Below are 25,424 nucleotides of genomic sequence, written 5' to 3' on the forward strand. Positions count from 1 at the left end.
TCAGCTTCTTATTGTCGTGATACTGGACGAAAACTATAGGCGAAAGGGAGTCTTTACCTCTGGGTAAAGTACGAATGACTCAAAAAATTTCTGCTTAGAAAAAAGTCATCAATTAATGCACATCGCGAAGAATTATGACCGGAATTTTATACACGTCACATGTCTTGCAAGGTTGACTTCGAAGTGGTTGTTTTCTCCGGATAAACATTTTAAATCTGATAACTTTAACGTATTTAGTAGTTATTTTGACGATTTTTGAAAAAAAGAATGCCGGGAAGTGAATATAGCGGCCTGAAGCGCGATTTCGAATTTTGGAGTAATTAATTAAAAAAAAAATAAGCAAAATTTATTTAAAGAAAGTATAAAGGACAGTTTTAGTCTGCGGCGATACAAGTAGAAATCAGCTAGATGTTCTTAAGTTATTTAAAAAGTCCTTTTCCGGACAGAGGTTTTTTCCATTCTTATGTTTAAGGACAATACCATTAAAAAGTGAACGATATGCTTCTGCTGATTTTATGCATATTCAAGTAAATCCAAAAAATATGCAGATTTCTCGTGAAAATTTGTCAAAATCGGCCTAATAACCAAAGTAGTCAAGGTATATTTTTCATATTCCCACGTTGGATCGAAATGGATCATTCTTCGAAATGAGATTAACTGCCGATTTCCCCAGTAGTGTTGCCATTTATTTTTTTGCCGTCCCGCTAGATTTGTAAACAAGTTTCTTTTATAATTTAGCAGTTCAATTTTATTTGATAAAATTAGAGATCATATGTTTATAAAAACAATAATTTTTTCAACAAAAACAAATTCATTCTTTAATAAAAACCAAATAGGAGCAGCGCTATATGCTTTTATAACCAGCGTTGAGATTTTATGGCACTAAATAAACCCTTTGATTTCGATAAGTCCAAAGGATTAAAAATTGGTCATAAGAATGTCGTCTTCGGTTTCGCGACTGTTGAGCTTGTTGGAGTTGTTCAGATACCTGCATATACGAAAAATAAATAAAATAAAAAGAAGTAAATAAAACATATTTATGCGCATGAGGTGTCAAATTAAATACAAAAGGAAAAAGTTTAAAAAAATGGAATAGCAAACAGCGCTTCAGTCTCATCGATTTTTTGTAGTGCAAAATGTAAATGTAAAGAATTGCGATCATTAGTTCTGATCCAGTACTCCATGAGCTCGTAGGAAGATACAGGAGAAATGTTTCAATACTCTAAAATTCTGTAAATGAGAGCGATTTTCGGAGAGTTGTGTAGACAAGATTTTGCCCGAACTTTTTTTCTGGTTAAATCATGAAAAGTGTTAAGTGATCACTTCAGAGAGTAATTTTGCTCTTTGACATTTTTACAGGATTTTAGACGTGTAAATTACCGTTTTGCACGTAAATCAATAAGAAAAAAAAAATGAAAATATGGCGTGGTTGAGAGTTTTGAGGCCTACTTCATATCCAAAGAATGATTGTGAAATCAGTATACAGTGATAACATACATATTTTATTGTAAACTTATCATTCAATTTTAGTGATCTTTATCAGAGAATCGGCAACTTTGTTCAGTGATCGGCGAAAATCAGTACTTTTTCACAAAAATTAAAAGTATAGGACCATGGTAAAGTCGTAATTTTCAATAGAACATATGCAACTAACTTGAGAGTAGACTTTATCTTGAATATAACTACGGGCCATAATCTCGCACCCTAGATTCTTTTTCAGTTAGATGATGTAGGTAACTTATTTTTTCAAATGAACATACGTTACCAAAAATCTTTCATCTCAAACTAAAAAGAAATTGTTATACATCAGTAAGAGATCCTTTAAAATAATTTTAACGTAGATACCTATCTTATATAAATACATATGCTAATGAAATGCGTGAAAACCTTTGTGAGATCTGGCCTTGCGAAATTTATGTGACTTATTTTGTTTTTTCTAAGAGAACTCATACTTTCTAGAAAAACAAATTATGGATTTTGGTTAGTGAAACATTTCTTTATAAGCCTGCATTATTGGATTTTTGAAGTATAATAATCCCAAAATTGCTTTTTTTGTCTCCAAAATACCACTGTGCGGCGGTGAGTTTTCTCGAACGTTGGTAATTTATTTTCGTTATTAAACCCTGTAGGAAAATTTTACAGTAACCTCGTGAGCTTCATAAATGTACTATGTATATACATATGTACAACGGAAACAACGCGACTTGAAACGGATCAGAAAGCCGTAATTAAATCAATCAAACAGGAGAAAATATATTTTTCATATTGCATACTGAAAACACGCGGCTTCTATGTTAAAAATGTAAAATAGTTGGGTTCAACTTTTTTTTTTAATATGGTAACAAAAGGAATAATAATGGGTAGAGTAAAAAGTCGTTTGGCAGCACGGAAGGTATTCACACATACCGCTAGTCTACTAAACGAAATTTCAAATTAAAGGTTCTTTATTAAATGAGAGATGTCTTTGTCAAAAAAATAACAAATAAGCGATTTTGGAGATTTTACAAAGAGTGTAAGATGCAAGACCAAACTTGATTTTTCGCCAAATTTCACTGCACACGTTAACATGGCACGATAGATTGCAAAAGCATTGAAAACCAATGAAATGGTGTTCACTTCCACCTAAAGAAGCCACAAGCTCGATATTGGGATTCTACATCAAGTAAAAAAAAAAACTATTTTGAAGGCGTCAGTGGATATTTGCGATATGCTGGTGAAACGTGCAGAAAACTCTTTACCCTTTTTTGAAAATAATAATAACTGCTGATGAGAAGTGAATACTTTACAACCATGTAGAACGCAGAGAGTCTTGGTCCCGTCGTGAGTATTCCCCTAAAATGATTGTAAAAGCCGAACTTCACTAAATGAAGGCTGTGAATCCAGTGCTGTGGGATTGGGACGATTTAGTTTTTTTCGAACTTCATCCAAGACACCGAAAAATCAGTAAATTTGAATGAATTTGACATCCTGACACATGGGGAACTTGGCAATCGTAAGGAGTTGTGTTCCAACCCGACAACGCGAGACCACACACTACTTTTCCGTTCCGCCAAAAGTAATTTAAGCTGGAATGAGGTTTATTGCCACAACCAACATATTCTCCTGAGCTTGCGCCGTCAGACTTGCTAGAGTCGAATAATGAGGCGGTAAATCACTACCTTGTTCTGCCAAGAAAGACACAGCCTTCCACGAACGGGAAATTATGAAGCTCATGGGATGATCGAAAAAAGTTATCGAACTAAGCGGATAATATATCTTTGATTGTTTTTTTATAATAAGTATATAAATTAATTACTTTCTAAACAGATTTGCAAGGACTTTTTACCCCACCCAAAAATAATAAATATATCTAGCCTAAACATTTTTTCTAATTGTTTAGGCAATTTTTGGTAATGCAGAACTTCAGTTTTCCTTTTATAAGGTGCTGGATGAAATCAACGATCATCCAATTAGCAAGGTTGTCGGTAAATGTCAAAGTTTTACGTGCGCCTTAGGTATTGTTGCAGCATTTTCGACAGGTGAAACCTTTTTCTACTTTTGCTTTGAAAGCACAGAGAGAAATACCTCTTTCAGTTCAGTATTTCCCTGCAGGGTTTCATCATGCCCCTTCTATCTCTACGTAGCACGTGTGCTTGGTTGTAGACGCCTTCATTAGACCAACCAAATTACACAGTCGACACTCTCCTGCTCCTCTCAATCTACCACTCCTGACTATTGGCAAACAACTAGTGTTGCCGCGATCGTAAAAAAAATTTCCATAATTTATCAAAACTTTTACCAAATCCCGTAAAAATTAAGCTCCTTATTTAATGGGTCTTAATAAAACGAAAAATGTTTGATTTGAATAAAGCCGTATTTGGCGTTTTCTTACCAAGCCTGGTAATTGGTTATAGAAATAAAAACTAAGCAAGGAAATAAGTAAAGGCAATCTAAGGCTCAATTTTGTCGCCAAAAGTAAGTAAGTCACAGTCTAACAGTTGCTTAATTTAAAACCTATTATACTCCTATAATAGTTAGCAGACCTTTCGCTAGTTTTTTGAATGTATTGCATACCAAAATCATGTCATCCATAATGAGAAGAGCCTAAAGTTCTGGGTCGCCTCCGAATGGCAAATTGTGTTTATGAGAAGCGATTTCATGGCAGAAGTTTATTCGAACTTTATACGGGATATGGATATCAGACTTCGTCAAATAAAATTGAAAAATTGATTGAAATTAATTGATTGGAAAAATTTCCTTTCTGAAAATTCTAATCAAAAAATTTAGCAAAATGAAGAAAAATTTAACATTTTAACAGGCAGGAAAAAATTAATAAATTTTGCTTAAATTTAAGCAAAACGGCAACGCTGCAAGCAACAGCGATTGATTCACTATTGTCTGCCTGTGTGCTCTCCGCGTTTTTATATCTCCCACCAACCGTATGACCAATCCTTTTTTGAATTTTTGAGCATTTCAATAACTGTTAAAGCACTTTGACTTGCCAACAAGCGGCGACAGAAGAAACCAAATAACCAACAAAACAAGAACAATTCATAAAAAGACAAAAAGGAAAACTTTGTGATTGTTAATAAAGCGCCACGGTGACTCGTCGCGTTTGCTTGCGACATTTTAATAAATCGAATTTTTTTTTGGTAACTATAACAACAGAAAAAAACCAGCAACAAAAAGTCGTTTGTAATATTTACGTACAAACAGGAATACTCGGACGGATACTTAAGTGCATGTGTGGTTTGTTTAACCTCTTTGTTGTCAGTGATTATATTGTCATGTTGTTATTGTGTAGTCCCTAAGTGGTGTTGGTTTTCTTCGCGTATGTTCCATGCTTATCATTAGTTGTAGTTGTGAACATCTGCTAATATTTGTATGTCGGGTTTGTTTACTCTACTCACTTTTGCCGGTGTTGTTTGTGGTGACTTGACGTTCATATCTAATACTTACTTACTTACATCTATGAGACATTCTTTTCCATATCAGACACCAAATTTGGTGTAACTTGTTCGATTGGCTTCAAATTTTTTTATGGGATCTATACATGAAATAAGGTAACACGCGTTCGAGGAGTTTTTTTCTTCGGAGACATGATCTGTCAAAGTTAGCATTTTTTCGTGATTATGTACTTCTTCAAATCGTTATATCTTGTGTTCTGCTCGTCGTAGAGACTTCGTCTTAACGTCGTTTTAAAGCTAAGGATTATTATTTCCATATATAAGGTGGTCAAGATTGTCCCAAATCTAACTTAGCTATTAACAGTTGACTTTTTTGAAGATGATTTGCATAGTGAAGACCAGCAAATTCGGGATTTAAAATTACACCATCCTATTCCTTGTTGAATTCTCTATAAAAACGTGTTTCAAAAAATTAGGCGTTCTCAATAATTGTTTATAATTATTTTTTTTTATGGCGAGATGATTTTTTTTGTGAGAGTCAAAAAATTTTTATAATTTGTTTTCGAAAACTTATGATAAGATATATTTAGCATATTTAGCAAGGTGTTATACATCGGTTTTTTTGCAAGAATTTAAATTTTATTGCAGATTCCGATAGAATACCTATCCAGGTATAATATTTGCACGGCAAGATTTTTCTGTAAGGTGACAAACTCCTAGAATGGACGTGGCAATTGCAGGACTAAAGTTAGCAAAACGCAGATTTTATTGCGGATTTCGGCAGAAAATCGCTTCGTTAACAGCATTTGTTCCACAACTTTTTCAATCAAAGAATATTCTAGAAATGGGCGTTGCTATATTAAAACCAAAGTTCACAAAAACAAAAGCGGTTTGAAGAAGCAAAATTTGATTTGAAAAAATTCCTCGTACACGTGTTTGCTTATTTTAGGTATAGAACCCATAAAAAAATCTGAAGCGAATCGCAGACATGACATAATTTTTTTTACGAAATCCGGCCGACTTAAAAAAGAATGGCTCCTATTTTTGTGAATATCTACCTCGCAAAACAAATGAGTGTGTCTGTGGATGTACGTATGTATATACATACAAAACAATTGAATTAAATTATTTGCAATTTTTACAGAATTAAAAAATTATCTAGTTAAGAAAACAACAGTGTGATTGAAAAGATTGTTTACAAAACTGTACAAAACTCTGTGTCAAATAATTTGCAAATCATAAAACAACAACAATAAAGATGTCTGCCATCAGCAGTCGCAATCAAAAAATGGAACAACAGGTGAGTTTCAGCATCGCAATTACATACAAAAAAAAAATGTTATGGAGATTTCGTTTCTACCAAAAAATGTTGCATTTTGATTGCCCCTTTCGCTTTTCGAGTTCGTTTCTAAAATAAGTGCGAACGGTGAGCAAACTTTGTGTTCGTTTCTTAAAATGTCACACTCTTGTAAGGCAAAAAAGGCTAATTTTTTGCCCCTTGAAACTTTGTCAGTCGAGATGGTTGCTCTGAAAATCAGATGTTTGCTTAAAACGATAAAATTATTAAATTCGGAAATTCGTGAGCTGAAGACAAGAGCATTAACAGGGTTTAATATAACATCAAACACATTTTGCACCATGCAAGGGCAACATTTTTTGGTAGAAACGAAATCATTCAATAAATCATACCATTACAAAGTTAAAAAATACACTATTTCAGGAATTTTACGTTTTTACTTTGTTTAAGATCCGTTTTGTGCATACAAATTTTAATAGCCTGAAAAACATATAATGTTATATCATACATACAAATACATATTTTTTCTTGTTCGGCGCTATAACTGCTTCAGCGATTTTCGCTGAGTCCAATAAAACATGGAAGTTGGTTCTCTGCTGTGCCATGTCCATCTCCACTGGCATTTCCATAGCAGAGGAGGCCTTCCCATTCCTCAGGAATGGGACGTAAAGTAGAGCTGGAAAACTCGGGATTTGTAGTTTTCACTGATGGCAAAAATTTTCCTTTTCTTCACCAGTATTGAATATATTTATTTTTATTATTTAATAATTAATATTTTTTTATAAATGTCTAGCTCATTATACATAAAACACCGCACGATAGTACATTTTAAACACAAATATCAATATATTCGCGAAACCGTGGGCCAAATGTAGTAAAATAGCGTTCTTAGTTTTTCACTCTGACGTCAGTAATTCAAAAATGGTTTAAAAATTCAGAGAAATGTGCTCAGAGAAGAAGCATGGGTATAAAATTAATGAGGAAATCCTGTAGAATCTGAACAGATTCAAGTTTCTGGTGCAAAAGGGCTGGTAAATATTGAAAATGTCATTTTAAAGTTTTATCCTTGAAATTTTTGTTTTTGAAAAAATTATATGTTAAGGGCTTATATAAACTCGATAACATCCTCGAATTTCATTCTTCTTACTAGGTCAGCTTAAAAATTACCTATTCGTCCTTGTGAATCCAAAAAATTTAGCGTTTTTAAATTCTAAAGAAATTTCCTATTGCATTTGTTACCCATATTTTTATTCTGCGTTGCATTGAATTTTTTAAACAATTTTTGGAATTAATCATATCTTCAAAATAAATCCTGCGGTCAGAGAGAAAAAGTAAAAAACGCCACTTTGAATAAAAAAAGTAGGTTTCAACCCCATTTACTTATTATATATTTCATGGTAGGAGAGCTTCTCAAACAAAATAGAAGCAATTTTTTCGACTGAAGTTGTTCAAAAGTAATTTATATCTAAATCCCGAGACTAATCCCGGGATTGTGACAACGCCATCCTGAAAATCCCGGGATCGGAAAAAGTCGAAAAATTAACGTCCCTAACTACGGATATATGTATGGGCATGAGTGGTTATTTTTAATTTTTTTAGTACATATATCTTTTTTACCTTCCTTTTATTAGCTCGGGATGTAACTATGTAATATTGATACGCCTAAAAGATGCAGCGATTTCTATTCTCAAGTTACATACCTGATGACAGTCCGAATGGCAATTATAATAGGGTGGTCGTACTTGAATTGATTAGCTGGTAGCCACTTCAGCAGCATCATATTCGGGTTTATCTCCTCTGATGTCTTCGGCTCCATTCAGCAGATTAGATAATTGTTGCTTCCATAATTTTTGCACGGTATGGACATGGGCCATTAGGTCGTCGTGGCTGTTATTACAGGAATTCGCCTTGATCTTGAAACCTTCCATAAACTGCCCAGGTTAGGTTAAACAGGCAGCTCTAAGAAGATTTCACTCGGGGGCCCTAAGGTCACATGGCGATGCCCAAGGGGGTTACCCCATGCGTATCCGTACAAGTCTTGTAACCCATTTTGATTCTCTGGCGAATACTAGAAGTCCTTTCAGTGGAACTTTCGCCAAGATTTCCAGGCTCTCGAAGAAATGGTCCCCAAGAAACTTGAGGCATTTTCCTCGAAATGCGGGACACTCGCAAAGGAAGTGCTTTGCGGATTCTATCTCCTCCTCATCTCTGCAGCTTCTAACGAAATCGTTATGCGGGGCTCCGAACCTGGCGGCCGTATGGCCAATGGTTCAGCGTCCCGTTAGTATTCCTGTGAGAAACCTAATGTTTGGCTTTGAAAGCCTTAATAAACTCGTTGTTCCTCGTTCGTCGAGCCATGGCCAGAGCGAGCGCGGTACTACGCATGTGTGCAGATTTTCCCACCTACTGTTGGTGGCTGCCCTCGCCACTCTCTCTACTTCTGAAGACAGAAATCGCAGGTGAGGTTTCATGATCTGGTTCGCGTTCACAAGCCCCATCTCAGATCCCTTCTTAGCACATTCGTCCGCTTCCTCATTTCCATGGAGACCATTATGCCCCGGGACCCCGTAATGATTGATTATGTGTTTCTGTAAAGCTTTTAGGTTTCTTCAGCATTCCACAACACTTATCGAGTTAATAGTTGCTAAGGTAAGCAAGTTTAGATAAAGCTAGGTCCATCATGCTCATATATTTTAGCCTGAAAAACAATGCAGTGACCTGGAAGTCTATAGGACTCTCTCGGAGATAACTCCTGAGAGAAGACGCCAGATCATGTTCCGATATCCATTTTATAGCCGGCCGAGCGATTGCTTTATAAAAAAAGAGTATCATTTTGAAATATGAGTATTTTTAGTCTCTAGAAAATAATTTATGCAACCTCACATGCGCGGTTTTGCAATTGTTGATACGTCGTTTTGTACTTTAAACAACGATATGTAAATGTAGTTTTGTCGAAGAGTACTCTCAGGTCGCAAGAGTGAAAATCCAGTGGCGGATATTATTGGTCTGAGCCGATTTTTTTTCAATTTGGTTATTCCTATTTCGATCTGAAGGCATCTACATTGCCTGATGAATTCCAGCACTATATTTTTATCGGCAGAGCTCGTGCTCCAAAGGCTCATATAAGAGATTCGTGGCCATCCCGTTTTTCAAGAATTATTCCTTGATGTGGATTCTGGCAAGACGCTACCACCGGGGTGATCTACAGTGCTTGGCGACAAAGTATCTTACCCGCCACAAATCCAACACAGAATTTCCGCTCTTTATACGACAGTTGTAGTAGACGTCGCAGGATTATGCGGTTTCCTTACCTTATGTATTTTTTGTAGGACGCTGACGTCAGCTTTCATATTCGTAGGGACATCAACCAATAATAATAATAGATTGGCGCTCACACATACGTTAGTGTTTGGCTGAGCTTATCCTCCCATTTGTGGCGTGCGCCTTTATGTTGTCACACAAAGGGGAGGAGCTACAGTTTTACGCCGACTTCGAACGGCGATTGTATTTTTATGAGAAGCTGTTTCGTAGAAATACACTCGGAGGTATGCCATTGCCTGCGAGGGGCGAGCGCTATTAGGAAGAACTTGTTTGCTTTTTAGTTTTTGATGTTGGGTTGAACTGGGCTTGAACCCAGGCCCTGCGGAATGGCCGGAATCCGTACCTAAAAATGTGAAAATTTGTTTTTTTGAAATGTCTACAACTTATATAATCAAGAAATATGTTTTTATAATATTGCCAGAATGTTCAAAGTGTGATTAGTTTTCTGTGTAAGGAGGGCGATCCCACGCCGTTTATTTACCTTCCTGACACTAGCTATCTTCTTGAAAAGAGGGGTGACTTTGGCTTAGTAAAGTTTCGAGAATAAAGTGGACTCGAAAATCTCTTACGGCTGTTGCGTAATTTTCGCTGCCGGAGTCTGTCGTTGATGGCTCAACCAGCCACCGACGGAGCGCCCTTCCGTACCTGTCGTCCGTATCAACATATGAAATTGCTGTTGATAGAGAGAGAGAAGCAACGACAACGTCACCGTCATGGTGAGTTTTCTTTAACACGAGAATCCCATAAGATACATAGGTTGTGTCAGCTGCACGTTCTACGGCTTAACATCGGCGGCTGGTTGAGCTATGAAGCGACAGAAGAACCCTATCCAGCTACCAGTTTCTCGTATAAAGCCTACACCTGCCGGCATCTACTCTACTCTGCAGATTTTTGTGCCTACCGCCAACATACCGGCCAGAGTGGATGTAGAAGCCCATTGGCTATGCAGTACACGCGGTTAGGGCCAGTTAGAGTTCTACTAATACGAATGCATAACTATTTACATCGAAAGATATTTCTATTTTCTTGAAATACTCTAGAAACCATTCTGCGTTTGACTACTTACCACAAATTAATAGTCGAATTCATTAAAAGTGTGCAAACATATGTTCCTACATATAAAAGACTTAACACACACTTAAACCAAATTTAATCAAGCCATAGGTTATTTCCTTGTGTTCAGCTTGCCAGTGAATGTTGTTCTAATCCCTTCAAAACAATTTGAAATCAATTTACATACTTAGTCGAGCAATAAAAAGTGAAACGAGCTGACATTGAGGGAATCGAAGAAACCAATCAAGTTGATTACTGCACAACTGTAGACAGACAACAATTACAACTTTCGATAAGCAAATAAATACCCTTGTACGTATGAGTGTACATATGTATGCATCTACATATTTACATATATAACTCCCTGCAGTAAAAAATAATCAAATGGTAAAAATAACCAAATTGTAGTTAGCTTTTTTGTGGGATTTCGATAAATACCTCACTTTTATTAGCTAACTTTAAGTCTTGCAGGAGTCATAAAGGGGTAATCGGATGCTTGTTTCCTTTAAAAAAGGTTCTATTTCGATATGTATTCAAGGCTCACTTTGAATACACTTTGTTTTGCACTTCACATATCCATTTTCGAATTCAGGACAACTAAAATGAAGATCAAAATTTTGAACTATTAGTTTGAAGTTACATATGTAAAACGCAGTTCAATTAAATAAAATAACATGTATGTAAAAAATAAAAAAATCACGCAACTAATTTTTCTTAGTTATATTTCTGTCAAAAAGTAGTTGGTTACAAGACAATAACCAATTGACTGCTGGGTAGTGAAAAATTAGCTACAACCTAGCCTCATTTCCTGCAGGATTACATACCTCTTTATGGGGAAATAACAATCAGGCCTAAAGCAGTGGTATATAGAACATATATAGTACATATGTTATGTAGATATCAAAGTATCTACATATGTACGTGAGGACACTGGAATTTTTGTATTTAGATGAGAAAATTTGTATGTTAATGTATATATACATATGTATGTATGTATGTACACTAGGGTGATCCAAAATAACTAAACTAACGAATTTATTGCCTTAAAATAACCTATTTACTAAGAAGAAAATTCTCGCATTTGGAAAAATATTTACTCTAATATTAAAAGGTGTCGGGAGGCATTTGAAATTTTCCAAGTAAATAATATGTAAAAAAATTTGTTTTAAATAAAATTTGGAATACAAATTTTTCGAAATGGGTTAATTTTTTCCTCACTAAAAAGGTTAGTTATTTTGGATCACCCTAATGTACATATGTGCACAAAAGTACAATTATCTATGGCTAGAATACTTGTGGACTAAGAACGGGCGAAAGGAATCGAAACGAATACTTTTTCAGAAAAAAAATCAATGAATTCGGGTTAGCAGATTAAATAAAATTTAATTGGCCAGAGTGGCTTGATCGCACTCTACCTACGAAACTCGTAAACTATGGAACTGTGGTCCATCTCCTTCACCAGAGAAGTGATATCCACTATTGCAACCGGCTTTCAAGGAATTTCGGGAGATGAAGCAGCCTTATCGTGAGTTTCGCCCGAAAACAAAGCGAAAAGAGGTGAATGTATGATTTCAACCGAAAATTAAACTCTTGATAAGGCTGAAAAAAAAAACAAAGCAAGATACTTAGTTGGATGTTAATCGCGAAAACATCTCAACTTCTGACGGTAACTTAAATATGTCAAATATCCTGTCATTCAGTGGAGTCTATTTTTAATAGGAGAATAAGATTCTAAAAATATGTTTCCAATAAACAATCTGTGTCGATGCTTTTTCTTCTCGTTTGGCACCACAACTGGTGCATTCTGGTCGAGTCCAATGAAGCACGCCATATGACGCTAATGGGAATCCCAGTCTTACTTCACCTGGTATTTCAAACGCAGAAAATACCATTTTTCCCCTGCTACCTATAGGGTTTGAAATTCCAGACTGGGGTACCATACCAGGTACTACCTTCGGTATAAATCTCATGGCATCAATGGCTTAAATAAAAGTTTCAGGCGAAAGGTATTGATCCTACTAAGAATCGAACAGAACAAAATAAAGCTCTTACCCGAGTTGAATATTTATTAAATTTTAAACCCACAATATCGATACTTACGCACCGATTCTCGTTTACCACCATTCGCTTTGTTTCCATATCCAACTTTAAAAAGGCAGAACAGACAATTTGTACTGCAGCTCTTATTTCGTTTGCTATGTCCGAAACCTTGTGCAGTGTCGAACGGCTCGGAAACGTCCGCCCTAATTCTGATACCGTTGGTGGTATTGCTGAAATCCATTTTACAAAGCCGTATTAGTTTCGCGGGGTACCAAAATCAGACATCGCGGCTTACATATAGGTCCTTTTCGTGGTTTGTAAATCAACTTTATAATCGGCAAATAAATGGTGAGTGCTTCCTCGTCTGGCTTATTTTTTCCAAGAAGTGTATAAGGTATTCCCTGGTATATGGTGGACTTACCTTGCCTAAAGCCAGTCAAATTAGGCTGTCAGTTCATTGATGGTGGGACCTAGCATTTTATGCAATACGCCGGGTAAGTGAGACCTTTGCTATTTGGTGTGGATTGGGCAGAGCGTGCTTAGATTCTAGTCGGTAGGCGTGCGTTCTTCTGACCATATTCTGCGTAAGAGTTGATGCTTATACCTTATCAGTTTTTATTCGTTGTATGTACTTAAATAGCTCAACTATCAGTCCTTAGCCGCTTTGTGGTTTTTTCAGCCGCGAAATTGCTATTGCTACCACGTCATAGCCAATTACTAGAGTCCTTTAATTTCGATCGACGCTGGAGCTCATAAATATAAGTCTTTCAGTCCTGTTCGGCAGATTAAAGAATATTTCCCTCCATGATGTTAGCATACGACGAAAATTGATCATTAGTTTCGCCTGGCCTTGAAGCTATTCGTAGGTCACCTAACCTTCTAATAATTTACTTGAGCTTTTACTTTCGGACACCATTTCAAGATCTTCGCACTCAACTGTTTCGGCTCCCACTTTTTGTTGCGAAGAGCATATCTTGTTTCCCCTTTAGCTCGCTTTGCGTCCGCTTGCAGCAAGACCCTAAAGGTATCTTTTTTCTCTAAAGCGCCGTGATATTCCTCGTCGCACCAGTGGTTATTTTGAGCTTGATGAGATCCAACTATTTCTTCTGTGGCGTTAAGTATGTAGTGTGTCCGTTTATCGAATTTCTGGGCTGGTGATGTAAATCATCCGGGCAGATGCACCTTCCCCGTTAAGAGTCCGGACTTTCCTGAAGTATACCCTCAAACCGTAGAAGACGCATGACCGGAACATGCTACTCAGTACAGCGGGCCGCTTGCCACCAGTACAGCTCATCGTGGACAAATAGCGCTGTCTTCAGTGGACCCTTAAACCGAACTAGTCGCAGTCACCCCACTAAAGCTGATTCGCGTAACCAACGGATCTACCCCTCGGCCCTGCGTTGCTCACGCAGTATAGAAGTATGCAACATATTCTGGCAAATTGTGGTGAACTTCCATTTGCCACTAAGTCGACTTCATCACCGTCACCAATGGATGTTCCGTATGTTTGTATGCACGCACATACATACATACATACATACACATGTACATACATTTAATGTTGTTTCGTGGGATTAAATGTGTGAATAGAATTTATACCCTAGTAAAAGTTAGTTAAGCTGTTAAATCAGGACAATGAATATAAATACATACATACCCGAATACAGAAATGAATTTCCACATACATCTGTTTACATGCAGATACTTATGGCGCTTTCTCTTCTACCGAAAAATGTTGCCTTTTCATTGCCCCCTGCGCACAAATACAAAGAAGAGGGCAATGAAAAAGCAACACTTTTTGTATGAAAGAAAACGCCATTACACCAGTTTATTTGTAATTTAGCTGGAGGACCTTTGTCTGTTGTAATAGTAAATTTAATAGAAAACCACAAAACTAAAAACATATAGCAACCACAAGTAAAACTATCAAGCCAAAGTCGGACTGCTTTGTTGTGCACCGAAACTTAAAACGAAATAATGTCCAATAAAAGTTGAACCAATACACTCTTCGTGCCGTTTGCAAAGCAATGAAAAGGTTTATTGAATCGAAATGGCAAAATGCCAAAAGTTCGATAAGAAATTTTAATTGTAAGTAAATATAATAAAGTACTTATTTAATGCGGTCGTATTTTTTATACTTTAGTATAGCAACTAAAATTTGTAAAAGCATCTAAATCTTTTATTATACATCGCCCTGATTCTGCAATTTTTTCGAGAAAAAAGGATATTTTACATGGTATCACTGGGGCATAGTACGGCTATCACTACATGTGGTGTGAAAATAATTATAAGGATTACCAAATAATGATTTTTTTTCAACTAGTTAATGACCGATAGATTTTCTTAAGAAAATGCAGTCTCTTGAAATAAGAAAGCGTGTTTTTTTTTAAGCTAGTAAATAGCGGTTTATTTTAAGGATGTCTTTAGAAATACTATTTTTAATGTTTTTTTTTGGAACGTGGAAATCATATTCAGAGGAATTTCGCTAAAAAACCTTGTCTCATGTCTTGTAACACGCGCTTTTAGTAGTTCAATAAGTGGCGGACACACGGGGGGTATTTTAATACATAGACGCCATATTATACATACATATGCGCCATATTAAAACACACCCCGTTTGTTTGTTTAATGAACCTCTGGACTTCATCCGTCAGTCCGTAGAGATGCCATCTGATGTGCCCGGGCCACGGCTGTGGCTCCCAACTAGAAACTGCTTGCAGGGCATTGTGTTGTGCTCCTTTACGGGGAGCATTTCGCCTCGTCGTGCAGGTGGTGTTCTGGCGACATCAGAAGGCATCCAGTCGCCGTCCGAAGTGCAGTGTTTTATATTTTGTGATGGGTGATGGTTCTGTTCGCAACGCACTGTTAAAGCATAAACAGACGGCAGCGTTGATCCGGATCAACTGCAGTTAATCCCCGAATTAAGTTCGAGTTAATCCGGATCAACGCTGCCGTCTGTTAAAGCTGTAATGCTATTCAGCTCACACATTCATGCAGATTCTTTGGCATTTTTTACTTACGATATTCAATGCTGTAAGCCAAAGATTGCAGAGAGTTGATATCAGTATAGCTGACGTGATTGTATTGATCAAAGTAGTAGATATATCGTAGCATATCAAACAACTATTTCCAGTAGAAGAAGGAGAAAGTTAAGGCTGGCGAATCACAAGATGGGGAGGTTCAATTGTCAGGTAGACGTAATTTTCGAGTAAACTCTTTCAACGTCATTCTTGACAACCTCGATTCTGAAATGCGGAAAAGATGTGAGGCATATGAAATGATTCACGAAAAATTAGTCATTACTGAATTCAGCAATTTAAATATCAGTGAAATTCGTAAAAGATCAGTACATTTAAGAAAAATGTATAAGTCGGACCTAGAAGCTTTAGCGGATGACGAATTTGTGCACTTCCACGCGCATTACTCTGAAAAAAAGTTGGACCGTAATTCTCCATCCGATCTTTTGAAACTCTTACGGACAAACGAGGAGATATCATATAGAATATTCATCACATCAGCTGCGACGAAGTGTAGCGCAGACCGATAATTTTCATGTTTGAAAAAGGCCAGTAAGTATTTACGCTCAACTATGAGCAAATTTACACGACGACTTCTCACCCTGCTTTTTTTGCACATTCACTTTTAAAAAAGTCTTCTAAAATCTTCGTGCATTTTGCGACGCTTCTTTCGTTTTTATACCCGAGCACACTTGTTCCCACGGGTATCATAACTTTGCTCACATACGGGTGTTAGTCCGCCTTTATTTATATTTCATGTAGGTTAAAGATAAAAGGCGGCATTTTTTACTGGCACAGGGCGGCATTTTAGGTAAATCCGGCCCTGTATGTTTTGTACATACAAATACTATATATACGTATGCATGTATGTATATATCGAAACTAATAACATTTGTATTTACATATGTACATACTATACATATTTACTTATATTAAACGTCAGTAAAATAGGAATTGGCATTTGTTATGAGGAAGGAGAAGATGTTTTTCCACAAGCGTATTCAGGCCAATGTATTACTTACTGATGGATTCGTAGAATTACCTTGATTGTGCTGACTCCTTGGCACAAAAACAAATAACTACAACAACAACGATAATTGCGTAGATATATAAAACCGCTAGTGAATACAATAGAGTCAAGGAAACTATTGTGTTGCAATTGAAATCAATAAGTTTATCTGATCGCTACATATTTTCTATTAATTCTTGTCAAATGCGTTTTATATGCACAAATATATACTTACGAGTATTAGGGTAAGCCGCTTCGAGTTATGTAGGAAAATAAAAATCTTTTTTGGGCCTAAGGAATAGCCGTCGAAAATGGCGGCTTAAGAAGATTTAGACTTCGAATGCCTAGCAAACGGAACTGCGGAATTACATACACATACTATTATGTGCAAACCATTGTTCTCTAGACATTCTTCCCAATTTTTTTTCGAAGTGGGAAAGAATATTTTGAGTTCAAGCTTAAATATTTTTTAATGTTGACAGTTTTAAGGTATTTTTTTGATTTACAATATATATACATATATTTGATAATTAATAGGAAATAGTGGGTGACTTTACAATTTCCAGAAATGACATAAAAAACTGGACGAAATATATTAATTTACTTGAGCAATACCTGAAACTTATGAACAAAACCTTATCTTCCGATTTTAGATTCAAGAATTCATTTAATGTTCCCGCTTTTTAAAGTGAGGATGCAGTATATGGGAAAATCTGAGAAATAGTGAACCAAAAACGCAGAAAATGCATGCAACTCAATTTCTTGCAAATTGCACAGTACAATACATATTAATATCAAAGTTCTTTTCACACTTATTTCAGAAATATGATTTACCCCTTAATTTTTTTGGCGGCCCACTAAGGCGTTTGGTATCTTAGTATATCACGAGATAGGTCTAATGGTAATCGAGGAAAATTCGAAGTACCTCCTAGCACCAACGAGTGCATTCATATTGGGAGCATCACTTTTGACAAATATTTTATTTTAGTCAACAATTGTACATTTTTGCAGTGTTTTGGAAATTTTTATTTTTCTTTGAAAAAAAAGGCCGAATGACACAATTTTTTGGCAGCAGATTTAAAAAACATTAAACTATATAATGAAATTATTTCCGCTACAAAAATATACATATTTTTTTGTTTTTCAATCTGTTTTTTATGAACAATTGAACATTTAAACAATTTCTGCGCCTCGTGGATGAAACTTTTTAACAACAACTTATGTAATAAACATTTCTGCATTTATCTATGCCGTGAATTTCGATATAGTTAACTAAAAAACTCGGTGCTACCTGAATATCATGGAAAAATATTAGGCTTAGAAATTTCGGGGCTCAGTTGAGGAAGCCCTTACGCAAATATCGTTACAAGACACGAATAAAAGCGCGAGCTCAAAAGTTTACCACGAAAAAAAACGCATAAAAAAATTTCAGCGAAGAAAGACTCTTAACATAGTTGACGGCGAAGAAAGGCGTGGTCAACTATGTTTGTGGGTGTAAAAATATGTAAATTCCCCAAGAAGTTTTAGGGGAATGATTCTAAAGTGACAGTCCTTGGCCAGATATAAATCTATGTTTACGGGTTTCTCTTCGCCGGAGTTTTTCTTAAGCGTATTTTTCGATATTTTTTTTACGAGTATTTTTTCGCCGTCAAAACACTAGCTTAAGCTTTTACGTAATCCATATTAAATTTACAATTGAAAAAATATTGTATCGGCATCATGATTTGCGTTTGAGATACAGCCATAATAAAAGCGAAAGGATCTCGATTTCTTAAATTTTCTTGTTTTCAGCAACTTACCCGTTATTTTAACCTCCAAATTAACGGTTGATGATATCCCAATGAATTACTCCTTTCAGAAACAATTATGGGAATCATTTTCGTCTCCTACGGACACACTTTACAGTGTTTTTCTGTGAATTTTCTGGGTTTTAGCCTCCCACTCCTTATTTTAATTTAGGGGCTGATGGTATCTTAATAAGCATTTTCTTATTCTACATTAAATTTACAATTAAAAAAATAAAAATTATCGATATCGTAATTTGCCTCTGAGATACAGCAAAAAGAAAATCGAAAGATGATACATTTTTTTAACATGGCCATCTTCGACCCTCATTTCAGCCCTTAAAGTAAAGCATGTTGACGTTCGTTCAAGTTTTAGTTTTCCTTTAATCGACAAAACTTGAACATTATTCGCAAAAAATAATGTTGCGCTATCTCTATTCCTTCTGGATATATTAGATTGTAAACAAAAAAATGTAATTTAGCCCATAGTGCGGCGCCTGCGAATATTGTCGATGGAATTGTAGCTGCACGAACCGCTATTAGGCTAGGGGAAACCATGACCTTTTGGGGCATAAACAAGTAAAAGAAGACGAATATAACTCATCACATAACGGTTGTTTGTAACAGGCAAAACGAATCGAGATAGATATAGACAAATGTATACATAAATGATCAGAATGAAAAGAGAAATCGATTAAGCGGTGACTTTCTGTCCGTCCGTCCGTCTGTGCACACGATAACTCGAGTAAAAATTGAGATATCTTAACGAAACTTGGTACGTGCACTTTTTTCTTGCGTTGGACGCATGGTATTGAAAATGGGAAAAATCGGACAATAACCACGCCTACCTCCCATATAACGGTAATTTTCAGAAATACGAAAACTGCGATATTTTAGCAACTACTGAAGATTCTTCACTCAAAATTGATATTTACAATAACTTTTAGGCGAAAAATAAGAATATTATAAATTTTTTGAAAATGGGTGTAGCCACGCCCACTTATGGTTACATGTGTATATCTTGGTAACCGCTGCACCAATTTCTTCCAAATTTGGCACAGGTTTTGGCCTTGGCACAGCAAGACCCCGCCCACATCCCATATAACGGTATTTTAGAGAAATACGAAATATTCGATAAATCAGTAAATATTAAAGCTAATTTATTCAAAATTGATGCTTGCAACAATTCTTCACCAAGATATAATTTATGATAAAATTTTGGAAAATGGGCGTGGCACCACCCACTTATGATCACATATATGTATATCGGTAGCCGTTCTACCAATTTGTACCAAACTCGGTATGGTTATTGTGCTTGCCACATAAAAGCAAACCGTTGAAAATTGTTGAAATGGGACTAAAATTATGGCCGCTTTTCATATAACGGTAAATTTCAGAAATGATTGAAATTTCAATATTTCGAAATTTAAGGACGCTAATTTACTTAAAATTTATAACCCCGGCTTATCATGTAGCGGTAACTTTCGGAAAGGTGGAAAACATTTGTTTAACACTTGCGCCGGGTATTTAATGTTCGGCTCCGCCCTAACTTAGACTTTCTTACTTGTTTTATTTGATGTTTAATAATATTTAATGATGAGGTGCACTATTCATATGAATTATAATGTGATCTTAGATGTATTAAGCATATCGCACACCGTCTTCAAAAGAGTCACAACTCAAAATTTGGCATTTTTGAAATTATGCACTAGAAATGTACACAGAGCTTTTATTCACCTTTCAGCAAAAGCTGGAGCAAAGTTTTGTTATAATTTGTTAAAAAAAAAAACCTAAGGTAAAGTGGCCATTGTGCATATTACCGGTAAAAGTACGCATAAAAAGATAAAGTCGTGTCAAAATGTGTATGTATGTCTACAAGTTTGGCGTATAATTGCAACCGCCTCCATTTAAGTGCGTAGTGTTTTTAGGTGGCAATATCAATGGGCGTGTTTATAAGACGTAGGTGTTGCCCAACTGTTGGCTATTCGTCTTAGAAACACACAGTTGAGTAGTTACGCTCAGCCCAACAGTTGGCAACTTTCCGCCATTTTTTCTAGCGGACAATTTTTACGCTACCTGAACTCAACGTGTTGGGCTTAGCCTAAACAGCTGATCGAAAAGACTTACGCCGCTTATATTAAATTTAACGCCGCTTTGTTAGGTGTCAGTTGCAATCAAATTTATTATATTTTATATTACTGACGTGATAAAGTAACTAAAATATTTTATAATAATACTTCGTTTCTAAATATATGTTTTTAAGATGTTTGCTATATAATTCATTGTAACATTGAACGATTTTTTCAACACGGCGGCCGCTCAGCGTTGAATTCTAAATAGTATCGGCGCAACTATCTCTATTTGTTGCAGTTTCATTTGTTTACATTTATCAGCTGCTCATTTGGCAGCATATTCATCAAGCCATTTCTAAGACGTAATTGTTGGGTTCAACAGTTGCCAGCAGTTGCGTAGCAGATGAGCTAAACAGCTACGTCTTATGAACGCAACCATTGCGTACACTACAACTTTTGAGCCGATATTTAGTTTACAGACAAATGGCCTTATTCCGAAAAAATACAGTGGGAAGCTGGGCTAACGATTTTTTTTAACATTTTTGATATCTTTTAGTTTTGAATTTTCTGAGGAAAATTTCGCATTTTTAGCATAAAATGAATTTTGAAAAATATCGTTCACCATCTACAGAAGCTTGTTACAGTTATGGCGTTGGTTAACAATTCGAAAATGATTGGAAAACAAATGATTTTTTTTCGAATGTCACCTTCGATAACGGATGTGGAATAGGTTAGTATTCGATTCGAGAACTAGGCCATTCTCCAGCAAAACGGAACCTTCGTTATCCAGTGTTGGAAAACTAGGATTGGTTATGGGTTCGATATGCATAATGGATATCGAATCGTTTATTGAGTTTCTACAAAAATTGTTGGCTCTTCATTGCCCTCTCCTTAGTATTTGTGCATAGAGGCCACTGAGAAAGCAACATTTTTCCGTAGAAAAGAAAACGCAATTAATTTGGAATGGTGGAGGGGTCTTAGATACATACATACATATTCACTTATGTGAACACATGTTTTCTGTCCTTTAACTTCTAAGAATTGAGTATAAAGGAGCTTCTGGTACTCAACATATACATACATACTTACATTCGTTCATATTATTCCGTAACTTATGTCAGCACAAAAATATTTTTGTTTGTACTAATTGCCTGTGCACGTGTGCTTCTTCGGAGCTGCAGCAAATTAGCCACCTGAGAGTTAGACTAGTTCTGACAGAAATTCAATTTTAATGAAGCACAAATGTCAATCACAAAATCCCCCGCACTAAACAACTATAGCAGTAAATCAAATACATATGTAATAGTAAAAGTATAACAGTTGGCTTCTAGCTGTTCGATTAAGGACAATAATTGCCGTGTTTGAAAATCAGTAATTAAATGACTGCGTATCCCATTTCAGGTACGTATTAGGAATGTTAATCGGATCCTTAGGATTTGTAATTTGCACTGTTGGCAATAATAGAAACTCCTTTTGTTAACCAGTATTAACTTTATTTCTTTTTATACCCGAGCCCCGTTGCTACTGGAAATGGGCGAAATCGGACTGTAACCACACCCCCTTCTCATATAACGGTATTTTTGAAAAATGCAACAACTATGATATTTCAGTAAATATTGGATCCAAATTGTTGAAAATTAGTATGTGAAGTATAGTTTTGGTACAAAATAATATTATTACTGGACGTGGCCCCGCCCACTTTTGATGAAATACTGCATCTTAGTAGCCGCTTCACCAATCCCTACCAAACTCGGTACGAGCCTTGCTTAGGATCCAGCTACGAAATTTGTTGAAAATCATTGAAATCGGACAATAGCCACGCCCACCTCCCCCCATATAACTGTAATTTACAGAAACACCAAAACTGTCATAAATCAGGAACTACCCTGCAGAAAAAAATTATCAATTAAAAAAAAAAAAACCAACAGTTAGTTAGCTTTTTTTGTGGTATTTCGATAAATAACTAACTTAATTAGCTGTGCTAAATGTCGCGCAGAAGTCATGCAGATATTATCACGAGTTGGTATTCTTTACAAGTTTCTATTTAAATATCCTCATACAAAAATTACTTTCAATGCAATTTTTTCAGCACTTCGCAGATTCTTTTTCGTATTCAGGACAAATAAAAAAAAGGTCGAAAATTTATGTTATAATTTTGATTTTATGTCTAATCGAATTCAAATATGACACCACCTACAATAAAACATGTAAACAAAGAAGCAAATATCTAATGTTAAATAAAATAAGGAAATAAATATAAATTGAAAAAAATCTTTTTTTTTATTGATACTTTATGTCCCATAGTAGTTGTCTACAAGTTAGTTGACATCTAATGCAGAGGAAACCAGCTCTCACTATTTTGCGTCCATCGCTTTTCAAAAGTAGTTAGTTACGGCCAAAGGAAAAAGTTAATAAATAGTTATCACTAGTCGACTGCTAGTTAGTTAATAGTTGGCTACAAACTAGTCCCATTTACTGCAGGGTACTGAAGTTAATTGACTCAAAATCGATTATTGCATTGACCACTGAGCAAAAAATTAGATTACATTTTATAAATTTTTGTATTTTGGGAGCGGCGCCGCCCACTTATGACCACAAATGTGTATCTCGGTACCCGATTTATCAATTTTTACCAAACATTGTGTATTTAGTACGCAAAAGCGGTGACAGGTAATAAGATCAACGGAAATAAGGTCAATTGACTTTATTTCCCACCCTGGTGCGAAATAAAGTCAATTGACATTATTACCTTTTTAAAAACGAAATAAAATCAATTGACATTATTTCTCTTTAAAACATTAAATTTGCTTAGCTTCGCGGCGGCCCGCGTTAGCGCGCCACACCGCGCGCGTCGCGCTCGCGCTCGCGCCCGCGTACCCCGCGCGACCGGCGTGCACACCATGTCACGCTACGCCGCGGCCCTCCCGGCCCCCCTTCCCCGTCTCCCGACGTGCTGTAACGCAGGTAGATTTATTTTTTGTATACGTTGAAATAAAATGTTTATATATTTTAAACATCGAGGGCTTATATTCAATAATACCCCCTATCTGCACACTTTTCACAAAGATGAGATTCTGATATAAAAATCCACCTAAGCTTTAACTGTCATCAGTGATATTAATGCTACCTTATATAACGACAGGTAATAAGTCCCAGATGGTTTCTAAAATCACAAATTAGTTTTTGTGCAAATTGCAGATAGAGGGTATTAATGAATTCAAGCCCTCGATATTTCACATTTTTATATTTGTAAGTTATTGGAAGCAGGGATGCCAACTAGGCTCAAACCGTGCCATTTGTTCCTATTTTACTTCAAATGGCACTTAATTTTTCAATTTGGCACTAAATGCCAAAATGGCACTTTTGTAAAAAAATAACATTTCAATACATTTTTGTGAAATCCTTTGCGTGCACTTCATTTTCTCAACTAAAATTTTCTAATTTATAAAGGCTGTTGAACTGGTTTATCTTATTTTATCATTGCACTTTTGTTTTGAAAATGTGGCTTTATTTTATTGCTAAATGTGAATGATTAAAAGGAATTACACCCTTTTTGGCACTTTTATTTTTCTATTTGGCACATTTTGGCACTTTTTTTATCTTCAATATGGCACCTCATAACTAAGGAGAGTTGGCAGCCCTGATTGGAAGATTTCTGCTGTGTTTTGAGGCAACAACCTGTCTGCAGTAAAAAAGCATATAATTTGTGTTTCAAAAGTGTGTGAAAACCAATCAATTAACTTATATGATATCGGTTCCGATATTAAATAATCAATAATTGTTTATACCCGCATTTTGGCACATCGGCTCGTTGAATGTGCCATCTAATAATAGTAATAGTGTCGTCGTTCTCCTTAGCTGTGTAAGAAAATTCTTTTTCTGTAATTGTTTCCTTATAGAAAGGTTGGGTTCTTTTCCACCTTAGACATTCCGAATTCAAAATATGCTAATTTAAAACACAGAATTCTTTCAGTGCTCCTCCGGGGTTTTTGGACATGTACTGTTTCTTCAATTTAATAGTGTTCGCTTTAGTTTTGTAGAAACGAAAAATGTTTTGCAAGTTATGGATCATTTCTCCAAATATTTCTCGTATTCCAGCTGTGCGCAGGCGTTTAGTTTTTCGCATCGTGTTTTTACATATTCGTAATTTAAATTCTTTTTTTAATAGAATCAATTGGAGGTAGTTCATGATTGTGTGTGGATTAATATCACAACACTGAGGATTTGGCAAAAGCCTTTTTCATCTATTAAAAAACAACACTTATGGGGCAATGTTTATTGTAAGAACAACATTTTTTTCTATGAATCGACATACTTTAAGCATTGTTGACGCTATTTCCATTTGAATGAGGAAATAGCGTCAATGACTTTATTTCCAAATTTTTGTTGACTTTATTTCACCTTTGAAAAGGTAATAATGTCAATTAACTTTATTTCGCACCAGGGTGGGAAATAAAGTAAATTGACCTTATTACCTGTCACCCGCAAAAGCAATTCGTTGAAATTATTCAAATCGGTTTCCCATATAACGATAATTTCGATGTTATCGATATTGATTGATTTTTTGGTCGGTTTTGTTACCGATATTTATCGATTTTGTTATCGATATTTATCGACTTTGTTATCGATTTTGTTATCGATGTTTATACATTTTAATTGTTTTTGTTATCGACATTTATCGATTTTGATGTCGATATTTATTCATTATGTTATTGATATTCATAGACTTTGTTATCGATATTTATCGATTTTGTTATCGATGTTTATACATTTTAATTGTTTTTGTTATCGACATTTATCGATTTTGATGTCGATATTTATTGATTATGTTATTGATATCCATAGACGATTTTGTTATCGATGTTTATCGATTCTGTAATCGATATTTATTGATTTGCTTATCGCTATTTATCGATTTTGGTTTGGATATTTTTATCGATTTTGT

At 35.7% G+C, this 25,424-nt stretch overlaps 1 protein-coding gene across 8 annotated transcripts in view; it reads left to right on the forward strand.

Moving 5' to 3' along the window:
* Nucleotides 1-25,424, forward strand: part of LOC118744873 (protein king tubby) — a 213,359-nt gene that overhangs the window by 1,611 nt on the left and 186,324 nt on the right. For 6 of the 8 annotated variants that reach the window (XM_036478264.1, XM_036478265.1, XM_036478270.1 and 3 more), the window contains exon 2: nucleotides 6,031-6,186. The exons of 1 other annotated variant lie outside the window; for it this stretch is intronic. Coding sequence is in view for 1 of the 7 variants with exons in the window: in XM_036478270.1 (XP_036334163.1) it covers nucleotides 6,145-6,186 (42 nt within the window). In the remaining 6 variants the exon portion in view is untranslated. The remainder of the gene's footprint in view (nucleotides 1-6,030; nucleotides 6,187-25,424) is intronic. One more of the 8 variants, XM_036478269.1, reaches the window with a different exon arrangement.

Source organism: Rhagoletis pomonella, unplaced genomic scaffold, assembly GCF_013731165.1.
Source record: "Rhagoletis pomonella isolate Grant_MI unplaced genomic scaffold, Rhpom_1.0 Rhpom_scaffold_00008, whole genome shotgun sequence".
Classification (NCBI taxonomy): domain Eukaryota; kingdom Metazoa; phylum Arthropoda; class Insecta; order Diptera; family Tephritidae; genus Rhagoletis; species Rhagoletis pomonella.